Consider the following 15,158-nt stretch of genomic DNA (forward strand, 5'->3'; position numbering starts at 1 on the left):
TATGCATTGTAACTATTTGGTCATCGGCTCACAACAAATGGTAGTGCAGTTCTAACTGTCATTTCCCCCTGCTTTTGTTCTAGAATTATTCAATGTACATAGGGTGTCTTCCAGCAGTTCTTAATGTTTTAAGGGTGAAGTGCATAGACTACCTTTGTGTAATCATGAAGTGCTCATGTACTGATACAAGTCAGAATATAGGCAGTTTAGAATCAGTGGAGAAGTTATTGGAGAACCTAGGTGTAGTTCCTACATGTTTAATTGTTTTCAGAGGGTTAGGTAAGGCCCAAAGCAGATGTTACAGTACGCAACATTATGTACATGCCCTGGGAGAGAGAATTACAGTATCGTGCTCTATCAAAATTTGAGGGATCCATTTAGGTAAACTCTGGCACCCAAATTCCAGACATTGCAGTTAATAATTCAATTTATTTATATTACAATATCCTGAACCTGCTTACTGTCTATTGTTTAAAACTTCTATGTACTCCTGCTTAATTTCCTCATCCAGAAGACTATGCCCTTATTCATCTGCAGACAGATTTCACTTTCTCTATCCTAGGCCTAGAGATACTTCATTCACTACAAATCAGATAGTGGTCTGTACCATTAAAAAAAAATCCCCCTACACTTAACCTACACATTCCTAACACATTTTCTGAAATAAAATTTGGTTATGATATATATATGTCTATTACGGATCTGGTTCTCCTACCCTCCTATGTGCAGCAGTGAATAGCCTTATGCTTCAAAGACATATTTTAACTGCTAATCCTATATTAACATAGAAATCCAATAAACGCTTCCCATTCCAGTTAGCTTCCATATCTTCCCCACATTTACTCACCACCTTTACATATCCTTCATTTTGATTTCCAACTCTCACATTAAAATTGCCCATTAGCACTATCCTACTGCTATATCTACCCATATCATTCACTCATTTACATTACTAACAGAAAACTATACTGATTGCAATTCCCTTTTCATCTCCTGTTAAGAATATTTTATAATCTCCCTCTTCCTAGTTATGTCCCATTATCCAAATATCATTAACTCCTAACACATCCAGACACATCCTCTTTGCTGGCTCCCATAGATTTGAGGCTTACTAAAAACATTCTGAGTTTGGTAAATGCCGTGAAGCAAGATGCTACCCTACTTACACATAATCCCAATGAGAATCTCTCCTCTAATGTGTTAAGGACCACTGGTGGATTGTACAGTCCAATCTGCCAGACGACAAGAAGGGCTATGACTCAGAATATCTCCAAGATGACCACTCCTATTCCATAGCAACTAGTATCCCAACTCTTGAGGACCACATGCCTTTTTTTTTTTTTTTTTTTGCTAGGGGCTTTACGTTGCACTGACACAGATAGGTCTTATGGCGACAATGGGATAGGAAAGGCCTAGGAGTTGGAAGGAAGCGGCGTGGCCTTAATTAAGGTACAGCTCCAGCATTTGCCTGGTATGAAAATGGGAAACCACGGAAAACCATCTTCAGGGCTGCCGACAGTGGGATTCGAACCCGGACCACATACTAGGCCACAGACCATGAACTAGGAATTGACTACAGAACACCCATTACAAATGATTCCAAGTTCAAATTATGATAAAAACATTTTCATTTTATACACAGTTTGCATAAACTACTACTTAAGAGTAGTAAAACTATTAGAAGGCTACAGGACTCAAACTGTAAGAGCTATCCTCCTGAACAGTTTATAATGTGCCTAAGAGTTAAGAAAGCAAACTTACTGGTAATGCCCTCAGCAGAGATGTCGTGCATCTTACAACAGGCTGACACCATGCGCATTGCAAGTTGGTCCACCACCAGAACCCTCCAGTCTACCCCACTCCCACCTTTCTTCTTCTGCTTGATGGCCTCATTCATAATTTCTGAAAACAGTATTAAAAATTACACAGATTGTAACTATGGATAATCTTCAGTACATGTGGAAACACTTTTAGAAATAACCTGAATGACATCATGAACAATGTAGTTGTTAAGTTCCCTCTATGAAGAATGTAACAGAAGCAGTGAAAAAAAAAAAAAGGAAAAAATCCATGCCATTCCCCATTCTTTGCTTTTTAGAAAGTTAGCAAAGGCTGAAATGCAGATTGTTCCAGTATTAACTACTGTAAAGTCAACAGGATTTTTAACCATTATTGTTCAGTAACAGCTGAAACAATGTTCTTATTCCTGCCACCCCACCCCCACCCCTCTCAATTTCCCTACCTTCCTCCTTTCTCACTTTCCCTATGACTGTGTATGTCGAGTAATACAGAAGGAATATGTTTTCAATGCATGTATATCTTCATCTGCTTTATGACCAGTGTTAAAGGATATGTAATTCAATGTAGGTAGTGTAAACTTCATAAGAGTGTACAAAGACAGTATTTTATGTAATGGAATAAAATTATTTAAATTAACAAAAACATTTTTGTCCGTAATGAACTAAGATTACAACATTTTATTGAAAGTTTTTGGGTCCACCTTATTCAATGCCGTACAATTTTGTTGCAGAGATGTAATTACAACATATTACGTTTCATTCAGTACCAGTTTCGACGCTATACTGCGTCATCAGCTGAACAGAGGTTTTTAGAAAAATTGGCAATCATATAAGTTTATCAACATCAACTTCATCACATTTAAAATCATATTAATAACAATGAAACTGTGTTAAAATGTATCCTGTCTATCCTTCGACTTGTTGAAAAATAAGGATGGACAAATAGTATATATTTTAACACAGTTTCATTGTTGTTAATATGATTTTAAATGTGATGAAGTTGATGTTGATAAACTTATATGATTGCCAATTTTTCTAAAAATCTCTGTTCAGCTGATGATGCAGTATAGCGTCGAAACTAGTACTGAATGAAACATAATATGTTGTAATTACATCTACGCAACAAAACTGCAAGGTATTGAGTAAGGTGGACCCAAAAACTTTCAATAAAACGTTGGAATAAAATTAAGTGAGCCATCTGAATGACTAATTCATCCTAACTGTCCTCAGACCACAGCTGCCCACTCCTGGACGGAGGCCCCTTTCATTGCTTTCCATACAGTTCTGCTGGCAGCTCTCTGCAGCCAGTCTCTGCCCACAACTTTCTTGATTTCATCCCACCACCTCAGCTGTCATTGGCTGACATTCCGCCGGTGGTTATCGGTTGCCACTGGACGATTTGCCTCGTCTACCGCACATCGCTTTGCCTCACAATGCGACCCACCCAGTGCCATCTGAGGCTGGCGATGGTGTTGCACGATGACTGTGGCCCCAGTACACCTCAAGATCTTCTCATACCGCACTCTGTCCCTGAGACTGATTCCAAACATAGCTCGTTCCATGGTAAGTTCTCAGGTGCCTTTGCATTGCTCTGTGAAAGTGTTGCTGTCTTAAGACCAATGTGGCAAGCAGCAACACATACAACTCTTTTATCTTCTATTTGAGGTTGAGTGGCATCACTGAGTTCTCAAGGATGAACCTGAGTTTGCTGAAAGCTGCCCATGTCAGGCCAATAAGCCTAATTATCTCTGCTGTCTGGTTCTTTTCTTACTAAGCCTGATTTTGCAGCCAAGGTAAGTACGGTTGTACTTTTGAGGGCTTGGCTGTCCACTTCTAATTGAACGAATCGAGACTTATGATTTTCGTTTTCTTAAGGTTCCTGTTCAGCACCGACACTTTGAGGAGTTGCTTGAGCCTGGCCTTCAGTTTCTCTGGGTTATAGCTGATCAACACATTACTGAAAAACCTCCAGTAGTTGAGGAAGGTGCTATCGATGCTGATCCCCTTCTTTCCCAGGAGAGCAACCTGAAAAATGTCTTCTAAGCCCTAGGTGTACAGCTTTGGAGAGATGGTCTCTACTTGCCACACACATTTCTTGACTGGAACTATGTCATCTTTGACCTTGATCAGGAGTGCAGAGTTGGTATCAAATGTTTTTTTTTGCTAGGGGCTTTACGTCGCACCGACACAGATAGGTCTTATGGCGACGATGGGATAGGAAAGACCTAGGAGTTGGAAGGAAGCGGCCGTGGCCTTAATTAAGGTACAGCCCCAGCATTTACCTGGTGTGAAAATGGGAAACCACGGAAAACCATCTTCAGGGCTGCCGATAGTGGGATTCGAACCTACTATCTCCCGGATGCAAGCTCACAGCCGCGCGCCTCTACGCGCACGGCCAACTCGCCCGGTATCAAATGTCTTCGGTGAGGTTGAAGTACTGAGAGTTGATCCTCACGTTATCCATTACCGAGAGCACTGTCCATATCTTTACGGAATTGAACACCTTCAGGCAGTTCACGATTATAGGTTTGAAGTCTCCACCTATAACCGTGAACTGTAATAGTCATCAATATGGACATGAAACTAATAACGTATGACCTTCAGATAGTCAACGAAGATGCTGTACTCCATCACTTTCTGAAACTGGTCTAACACACTGAAGCCCCTCCAGAAACTGACCTGTTCAAACTGACTGGTAGAAGTTGACTTGGTTTGTCAGTTGGTCTGCCACATTCCACATCAGCGGAGCCTGTTGTTCCTGCAGGCATTTGTTCAGTAGGGCTAGCAGGGCATCCTCCAGTAGTTCTCCTCCCATCTTCACCATTCATTTGTTATTTGGTCTTTGCCTGGAGCTGTGATGTTCTTCAGTCTCTACAGATCTGCTCGCAGTTCACTCCTTTTGACCTCTGAGATCCCCTCGGACCCAGCATCCACAATTATCGTTCTCATCTGCCACCAAATGGTCTCCCTGCCGTGGAGCTTGTAGTAGAAGCCCTGGATGATGTTGGATGTTGGCGATGCCTTGCTGATCTGTCATGATTACTCCATGGTATTTCTCATTCTGCATATCTGTATTTTCCAACAAGACTGCTTAGAGCAGAGAACCTGCATGTCAATTGTTTTTTTTTTTTTTAATTGTTTCCTAGACCAACTGGATGTTAATGTTTCTTAGGTTCTTTCTGATCTCCCTCTGAATGGTTTTGGTTAGTTCTCGGTAACTGCTGGAGTATCTGTCTTTGTTGCCATAAGACCTATCTGTGTCGAAGCGACGTAAAGCAACTTGTTAAAAAAACAGTAGTCTCTGTCTGTCCAGCAACTTGGTAATGGCCCTTATTTTATTGCTCCTCAAGTTGATTTTGTGGCACACTTTCCAGGTGGGTAACTGGTTCTGCTGGTAATTTTTCCCATTAGTTCATTCATCTCCACCTATCTGGAATCTGCTGTTGACTCCAAATTCACCCAGATAGTTTCTTGATACTCTGTCTTTCTTCTGGGTCACATGCTGTTGGAATGATAGACTTCTTTACCATCTTCTATCGTGTGATGATGCAGATCTTCACTCGGGGCCGATGACCTTCGATGTTAGGCCCCTTAAAACAACAAGCAGCAAGATCTTCACCCTCACCACACTGTGATCACTTCCTGTGTCAAACTGGTTCAGGATGGCCTTACATCTGTGCAGATCTTTTTGTGACATGTGACAATATAACTGATTTTGTTTTTGACCACGTTTTGGTCTCATCGATGTACTCTGCAGTGCTTTCTTGAAGAGTGTATTTATATGGAACAGTCTCTACTTGGCAAGAAAGTCCAAGAGCATCTGGCCTTGCTCTTTCCTTATGCCAGGGCCAAAGAGTCCAACATTTAGAGGGCCAGTATCAGTTTTCTTGTCGATCTTCGCATTAAAATTTCCCATAAAATGAGATTTTTTGGCATTTCATGCAGCTGCAATGCCGTCACAAAACAGTTCAGTTTCTCCATCTTCAGCCGCACTTGTTGGGGCATAGCACAGGATGACCTGTAGGGTGTAGCATCTGATCAGTCGCGTTATAACGTAGATGACCCTGTTTGAAATGGTGCAGGTTTTGATAACACAATCTCAGAAATCTTTATGCACCATGATGGCCTCTCTTTCTATTCCTGGGTTGGCATCTCAGTTGTACTGGTACAATAGATATCAAGATTTCAGCATATTTTTGGATTCTTCCTTGAGGCACGTCTAGAAAGCCCTGAATGGTCCAGTTGATCTGTTCCCAATTGCTGCATTGCAGCTCTTTCAGGTGGTGATCCAGTCTCATTGTTTGGATAGTGCAAGTGGCAATGAACAGTTTTCAAAATATTTTCAGTGGCTGAATTTTTTCCTCCCCCTGAATCTGCTAGGTAATCTGATAACTCAGGGAGAGATCTGGAGCTCTCCTGCTTCCCTGGAATTATTTTATTTTAGAACTCAACATTTCATTTGGAACACTTGAACAATGCTTGCCAGGTAGGTTGGTGGTGACAACAATGTACGAGCCATATCATTGTCACAACTCTGCCTCCTGCTGTTTGGACTGCCTCTTGACTTTACTGTCTTCAGCCTTAAACCAGTATGTGCGCGCCACTGCCCACCACCAGCTCATAACCCTTAGATGGGACTCTTACTGGAGCATGCCACAGCAGGTTACCACACCCTAGGTAAGACAGTCCCATGATGGAGTTCTTCCTGGCTATAATATTACTACTAATTATGTCAACTAAAAAACTACCATTTATATAGAACTGACCAACACACAAGTATTAATAAAACAAAAATTTCTGAACATGACATTTATACTAGTGTGATTAGATATAAATGACCTTTTTACACAAGGAATAGAAGTGGAGTTTCTCTCTGAAAGAGGACAAATGTTACAGGATTTGAAAAGAGATAATATTCCAACCTTTCTATAGAGCGAGTCAAATGAGACTAACCTTGCAAGTTATTCTAAGTAATTAGTTTGAATATAATGGTACATAAATTGTGTTCCTTAATTCTCAACTGGTACATACTGAAGATATTTCTACTTTCAATTCAATAAACTCAAAGTTATTTACAACACTTTTACATTTGATAATTTACATGCCACCAAGGTCAAAAGGCCCCTTTATTCTGTATGTTTATAACATAGGATACAGGTCTACTGGTTTAAGCACAGACTTACTAAAATAAACAAACTTTAAAATATATTTATACAAGCATTATACTTGTAGTGGTATCAATTCAAATTGGGTTAAAACCTATGTTATTCACTAAACTGGACACTAAAGCATTATTAAAATTACTTACAAAGTACACAATAGTATTAGTTAAAACAAGTGGTGCTTTTTTTTTCTTAATCTGAGTTTTTGGACGAGAAAAACAATTTTACAACTTGTCAGTAATACCAATCAAGAATGGCCCCTTGGATACCCTTCCAAGAAGAAATATGTTCAGTACCGTTTTAACCCTTTAATGCACAACATGAGCCCGGGGACCCTATGCCTCAAATCAAATTCAATATTTCTGTTGTTTCCCATAAACGTGAACTTGCGGCTATGCGACATCTCCATACATACATAGTCATGAACATCTTGAGCAGAAATTGAAATCATTGACTAATTACACTCTTTGCTGAAAAATAATATTATTACTAACCCATTATTTAAACTGCACATTAGACAGTTAACAGTTAGCAGTATTCGCAATATTTTTTAAGGTTAAAAGTGCCACACATACGAGGGCTATAAATAAAGTAGTGGCAATACTGATAGAACGTCCGGCTCCTTGGCTAAATGGTTAGCGTACTAGCCTTCGGTCACAGGGGTCCCGGGTTCAATTCCCAGCAGGGTTGGGAATTTTTAACCATCATTGGTTAATTTCGCTGGCACGGGGGCTGGTGTATGTGTCGTCATCATCATCATTTTATCCTCATCACGACGTGCAGGTCACCTACGGGAGTCAAATCAAAAGACAGGCATCTGGCGAGCCGAACATGTTCTCGGACACTCCCAGCACTAAAAGCCATGCGCCATTTATTTAACCTATTGCACTCCTATATTGAGTGGGGCTCAACATTACAATATCAGACTTTTGCTCCGTGGTAGAGTCCCACTCGACATTACAATAGCTCATACTTTCAACACTGCTATGATGACTGTGCTATGTTCCAGTATTGTAGAGCTAACAGTCTCCAAGAGAATACCTTTCCCTCTTTACTATAATTTGCAGCAACTGTAATGACTTTGTAACTTCTGTTATTCTCAAATGTTTATGAGAGTTTACTGATATACGAGGGCTATCTGATAAATAAGTATCCCTATTTTGCAAAAAAATACAAACGGGTTATTTACACTTGGTAAATGTTTTATTTTTATTCTACAACTCGTATACTACTTCTCCACATAGTCACTATTTCTGTCCTAACACTTTTGGTATCTTGGCAGCAATTTTTTTATACGTTTGTCATACCAGGTCGGGTCCTGTCTCCACAGTCAGTGGTTCAACTTCGCTTCCACCTCTTCATCAGTCGCACACCGCTTGCCTCCAAGGTGCAACTTGAGTAATGGAAAGAGACGGAAATCACTCGGGCAAGATCCAGAGATTAAAGTGGGTGGGAAAAAAAGGTCCCATTTGAAGTTCTGCAGCAAATCCTGGGTCCTTTGAACTGAATGGGAGTGACACATTGTCATGAAAGAGCAACACTTTCCTGAACAGAAGACCAGGACGTTTTCGTTTAATTGCAGCTCTGAGCTTCATAAGGACCATGCAGTAACACTCACCTGTGACCGTACTGCATAGGGGCAGTTAGTCAACCAGTAGAACACCATTACAGTCCCAAAAAAACAGTAGCCAAATCTCTGCCCGCAGATGCTGAGGTCTTGGCCGTTTTTAGTGCACGTTCACCAGATTTCTTCCAACAAGTTTCTAGAGATGAATGATGGATCCAGCTTTCATCTCCAGTGACAATGCAGGAAAACAGTTCATCTCCCTCACTCTGAAGCGTTTGCAGGAAAGCTCGGGTCGCCTCCATCCATCGTTGCTTGTGAGCATCAGTAATTAAACGTCTTGCACAAACTTTTCGATACTGCAAGACATCTGACAGGATCGCCGCAATAGAGGAGCATCCAATTTTCATACCAGGAGGCAGTCGATTCATTATCTCATCAATGCTGACGCGTTTATCTTCATCCATCACATTCTGAACTGCAACAGTGGCTGCATTGCCTGTAGCGGTAAAAAGCCTGCCGCTGCACTTATCATGCACATTTTGCCATCCTTCCAGGAACCATGAATGCCAGCGGCAAACCATTTAGATGCTCACGTATCCTTCATCAATACATACTAAATGGCAATGAATATTGATAGCCATTTCATTTATCACTGTGAAAAAGCGAATAACATAACGGAGTTAACAACCAGACACACTTTCAAGTGGTAGCTACATAGCAGCTGGCAATGTACTGGTGAACGCGGAACAGGCACATGCTGTTGATGGTCAAGCGCAGCCACCATGCCCCAATGAAAAGTTTCTATAGTACCAACTTAATTTTAAAACATGTGGTTTGCAGAGAAAATAATAGGAAAACTTATTTGTTGGATGGCCTTCATACTTGAATGTAAACATGGCCTCTGCTTCATCTTCACTCACGGAAATGGATATTTTAGAACAATTAGTTGATGCAAGTGTGTAATGGCTTCATACGAGGGGCATACTATATTGTTTTACACTTTATTTTTTGTATGTCGGAGTATGGTTCACATTTCAGTTTTGAAGGTGGTGATGTGTAACTAGTGTCTTGTTCCACTGTTTGGTAGCAGCACACGCACAGGGGCCAATGAATGCACTCGTCATAGCCATTTCATAACAACACTATCAAAGTAGGAGCAGACAACATGGAAAGTAATCAGGGACAGCGCTATACGACTTTGTTCCTATGGAACACACTTTCAAGTGGTAGCTACATAGCAGCTGGCAATGTACTGGTGAACGCGGAACAGGCACATGCTGTTGATGGTCAAGCGCAGCCACCATGCCCCAATGAAAAGTTTCTATAGTACCAACTTAATTTTAAGACATGTAACCACTGCAGAAATTCATCGGCGCTTGGTGGCAGTCTATGGAAAACATGCGCCATCACGGAAAACAGTTTACAACTGGGTGGAAGGTTGGAAAACAGGGCACACATCAGTGGACAAGGGAACCAGTTCTGAAAGGAATGTGTCAATGAGTATCAACCCCAGCCAACATTGCCCAGATCGAACAGGCCATCCAAGGAAACAAATACATCACATTTACACAAATGGAGGCAGCCACGGGAATTAGCCGAAACACCCTGCAGAGGATCGTGCACGGTCACTTATAGTTGGGGAAGGGCGTGTAGACTCTTGTCGGCAGATGAAAAGCAGAGGCATGTGAACGTGTGCAGAGAACTTTTGCAACGCCATGATCAAGATCCAGCTAACTTCATGGCTAGGCTTGTGACTGGTGATGAGACATGGCTCCATTACCATGAGCCACAAACGAAACAACAATGGATGCAATGGAAGCATAGGGGCCGTCCACCGACAAAGAAATGTCGAACAGTGCCATCAGTTGGCAAGCGAATGGCGACAGTGTTCTGGGACACAAAGGGCATCATCCTCATTGACTGGCTGGAATTTGGGACCACGATTAACAGTGCAGCATATGTGGCAACCTTTAAGCACTTACGTCGTGCCATTCAAACTAAGCGGCCAAGAAAATGGGCAAAAGGTGTGTTCCTGCAACATAATAATGCCTGGCCCCAAACTAGCCGAGAGACCACTGCTGCCACACCCACCATACTCTCTCGACTTGGCACCAAGTGATTATCACCTGTTCGGGAACATGAAGAAACCTCTGCGTGGTCGCTGTTTTGCGGATTTTGCAGAACAGGACACAGTTGTCAAGGCATGGGTATGCAGCACTCCGAAAGAACGGTTTCAGGAAGATCTGGAGAGACTGACATCGATGGCAAAAGTGCATACAGTTACAAGGAGATTATGTTGAGAAGGTGGACATAACAACTGATATGTAATATACTTCATTTGGGTAGGAAAAATTGAAGTCTAAAACAGTATAGTACGCCCTTCGTATAACTTACAATTTTCTAAACCCATGGGAAAATATAGAGCTCGGTTAGTAGGTGGTGGTATTATTATGATTGTTGTTATTATTATGACTTGTGAGGTGGAAGTTGTTTAGTCCATTATTATTATTATTATAATCATTATTATTATTATTGTACCGGGAGGTACACCTCTACGCCGCACATTTAAATCTTGCGCCAATTAGAACTCCTCTACACGAGAAACACTGAACTTGGAACTTGAAATTCTTAAACTTTTCCTCAGAAGAGGTCACTGTCGTAATTTTGTGATTATGAAGTTGCCAGTACTGTGTGAATTTCAACTTTTTTTGTTTTCCATTGATCAAGACGCGTGGACATTCTTTCATAGATGTCACTACAAAAACTATGATCATGCACCCTGGTGCGAAGTGAAAGAACCTTTTTTGAAAAAATTTTGTATTCCTAAGTTTTTTCTTTACTAAATTTTGTTCATTCATCTTTGGGTTGGCAATATTTATCTTTTCTTTCCGCCAGTTTTGAATTTAGCCAATCCCTAATTTCTGTAATTAATTTTCAGCCTATCACAGGTTTCTTCTCCGATTTAATGTGTAACTTTAAGGTAACCAATAAAATTGAGAGGGTGTGGCTTAATTATTCACAAAAGGTCTCGAACTTTCCCCGAGGGTTTATAACTGATTTTCACGTCTTTTGGCCACTTGATCGACATCTAAGTGTGTGTATGTGAAGCAGGAGGCGGGAGATGCCTCTTTCATCAGGCAGCAGTACTTCGACAAGGTATGGCCACTTAACATCTTCACCTTTTGCTAGCTCCGCAATTTAACCCGAGGGATAGGTCCGAAACTGTTACCATGTAACCTACTTTTCTAAAAATGTAAATTTTTGCCAGCTTATGTGAAACTTCATAAAATCTTTAATTGTAAATCGGGGATAGAGAGTGATGCACCCTCTCGAGCTCCCCTTCATATTGGTTTGGGGTGACTACAATTCGTAACTGGTTTTCTTCCTTTCTGTAATATCTTAAATTATTCTTATACGAGTCACCTCCATAGTTTGGGAATAGCCCCTGTTTCATCGGTCTAGTGCCTGTTAGGTTATAAGAAGTCACATCGAGGAGTGCAAGTATTCGCTTCCTTTCATTTTGCGTTCGGGCCATTTATCTAACTGTTATTTCTTTTTCACGAAGGCCCTGTAGGTTGGGTACGAGATACCCCTGTTTCATTTTTTGTAAGTTGTGCCTTGATGGCAAGTAATTGTTTCTGATATTGCCTTGAATAGGTTTGAAAACTAAGAGCGTGTCAGCTCTTTTCAAGGGTGGTAACTGTGCCTCTGGGAGGCTTGATATTTGGAGTCGGGAGCAAGTGCTCCAGGGACTAGGGGTTTTCTGCCCTAGTGTAAAATAGTAACCTATTGTAAGGCCGAGCTGAGAGCTCAGGAAATGTAATGTGAGGGGCTGGAAGCCCAGATTACTAAACTGTCACTAAATTTTGGATGTACTTGCCTTGTCTAAATTTTATCCTGGTACCTGGTACGTTATTGTTATCTCCACTCGTGAAAAGTTGTTAAATTTTGTTGTTATTGATTGTTAAAACTCAGAAAATATAACCTTGTTAAAGTTTTAAATTAACTTTGATTTGATAGTTAGACCCATTCACCCCGGCACCTTCTTTCACCTCTGCTGATCCACCAACCACGGTAACAATAATAATAATAATAATAATAATAATTATTATTATTATTATTATTATTATTATTATTAACTACATAGTTATGTACGAGAGGTTGTCCGTACAGACTTTATTTGGTATAAATCATGGTTGTATCATTTATCATTGGTGTGTTGTCTTGTGTAACAGAACACGTAAGGTATGTCACGATACTTCTGCTGTATGTTTATTAATACGATATTATTTCATATAAGAACACATAATTAATAGTATATAATTTATTATTACCTGTAAATATAACGTATAAATCAGACGTATAATTGTGCAACACAGGGTAAGAGACTAGAACAATGCACCTCTGTCACTTGAGTTTTACAGAATGTTTATTCATTTGTATATAGATTACTGGAGACTTGAGAAGATACGAGAAAGCATGTTGTGTCATACTTTTCTGTAAGCCTGGCCAGGCAAGGTATATAAAAAAGGACGCAGTGTTGGGTTTTTTTAGTCAACTCATGTTGTGGTTTTGCCTTTGAAGTGGTTATGTTGTGTTGGTACCACATGTGATCTTGTTAGTCAAGTGTTCCATAGTTCGGTGACATGCAAATGTGGCAGTCGATTGAGATCAAGATGGTGGTTCATTTGATGTGCAACTATTAGTGTGTATATTATGTGTAAATTGACAACATCTCGTGTGTGCATCTTTGTGAATGCAATATAGTGGACAGTATTGATGCTTTCAAGATCTGGAAACAATTCAACCTCGGTTATTGACAGAAAGAAGCAAAACTATGTTGAACGATTAAAGAAATCAAAATTATTGGCTACACTCAAAGACGGAAGGCATTTATCGCTTGAACCACTACACATTAAGCTATGCTTTTATAGTGAAAAGCTTGAAATGGTGGTGGAAATTGTACTTTTGGCCACTGTAAGTGGCAACAGTCGACAGCTTTTTGCTCTATAAAGATTACTGCACCATGCATGGACATTCCATCGCATCTCCTTCGTTGCGTTATCTGTCCAGGTGGATGTCAGCCAGTGCATACCGGTGCCATTTCTGTACATCGGTGAGTTGATAGTGGAACCCAACGGGACGCAATATTCCTCATATTAAGATATTTTGTCAGTAAGTGCCACATGGTTTGATGACTGAGACCAACCTCTATGGATAATTCCCGGACAGCCCATCAATGGTCTACGGAAATGAGACCAATCACAATGTCAATCTGATCTAGAGTAATCGACAGCCGACCTGCGCGGTGCAAATCTGCAGTCTCATTCTGACCCATACTAAACACCTCGACCCATCACGCAACCGTCCTATACGGTAATATAACCTTGCCACAGACTTCATGTAATCCTCGACAACATTCTGATGCATTTTTGCCACAAGCAACATCAATATTATCCATAAAAGCTGATCACCTTTTGAAAACATGCTTTAGAGCGGTGAAGTCGACACACTTCACTTCAACGCCATACAGCATCAACACTTCCAACTGAATGCCTGTCAAATGCATACTACATATCGACAACAGCACCACCTGACCACTCCCATATCCTCTCCTGCGAGTGTCTGGATTACGTTGCCACTACTTTATTTACAGCCCTCTTATTATATCACAGTTGTGCCTAGGTTATAAACTTCATGGTTCTGATCCGTATTGAATTGCAAGTACAATGTAATTATTAAATTAATGTAGTAATGGTCCACCTTTCAATACTATAATATGTAATATTCTAAATTACATTAATTAGGAACTAGTTTCGGCCTGGGCTGGCCACCTTCAGCCTTAATGTAAAACACCTAATAACTAAACAAATGTACATGCACACAATTGACATAAAAACAAATGAAAACAAATATATACAAAGTGACATTAAAAACTGGGATGGAATATGAATAAATTTGAAAATGAACTAGGTTCTAACATCTTGAGTATGTTCATCATTGAGAATAATTTCAAGTATTAAGTATTAATTTATATACACAGAACTGTTAGTTCTAATACTGCTGATCATTTCAATATATGCATATGCTGTCTATAAGCACAAATTCACAGACATAAAACAAGATATGGAAATTCTCAAAATCATCAGTAAAGGACCCCTCCTTAACATTACCGAAAGCTGCTTCATACATTTAGATCAATATTTCAACCCAAATCATAATCTTAATGAAATTTCAGAAAAACCAAATATCCTTTTTGACCTTCTAAATCCCATTTTCAGCAATGTCAAACCAACAAGTCATAATTCAGTTTTTCATAATATTCACAGCACATTTCCTCAACAACCATCCTTTTTCCCCACAGCCTTCAGCCCCACCTTAACTCTCCCCCACCCCCTTTCCCAACCCCCTCTCCTTCTGACCTTCCCCTCCCCTCTCCTTCCTTTTCATTTGAATTTCACAACAGTTAGTCTGAAGCACACTCAACAATGGACCACACACCTCATGCTGTATTGAGAGGTAAGTCTCATATAACCTATGCCATCTAACTAATACATTCTCTCATTCAATTCATTAATTTAATTTTATCTAATTTATCAGGTTAACTTCATGGGCACCGCAATGAATCGC

The 15,158-nt window shown here is 40.3% G+C and overlaps 1 protein-coding gene across 3 annotated transcripts in view; it reads right to left on the reverse strand.

Annotated features, from left to right (window-relative positions):
• Positions 1-15,158, reverse strand: part of Rop (Syntaxin-binding protein Rop) — a 341,037-nt gene that overhangs the window by 226,930 nt on the left and 98,949 nt on the right. For 2 of the 3 annotated variants that reach the window (XM_067137314.2, XM_067137313.2), the window contains exon 2: positions 1,762-1,902. In XM_067137314.2, the coding sequence (XP_066993415.1) occupies positions 1,762-1,902 (141 nt within the window). Of the gene's footprint in view, positions 1-1,761; positions 1,903-3,020; positions 3,142-15,158 lie in introns of those variants that run through there. The other variant, XM_067137315.2, reaches the window with a different exon arrangement.

This window comes from Anabrus simplex, chromosome 1, assembly GCF_040414725.1.
Source record: "Anabrus simplex isolate iqAnaSimp1 chromosome 1, ASM4041472v1, whole genome shotgun sequence".
Lineage (NCBI taxonomy): Eukaryota > Metazoa > Arthropoda > Insecta > Orthoptera > Tettigoniidae > Anabrus > Anabrus simplex.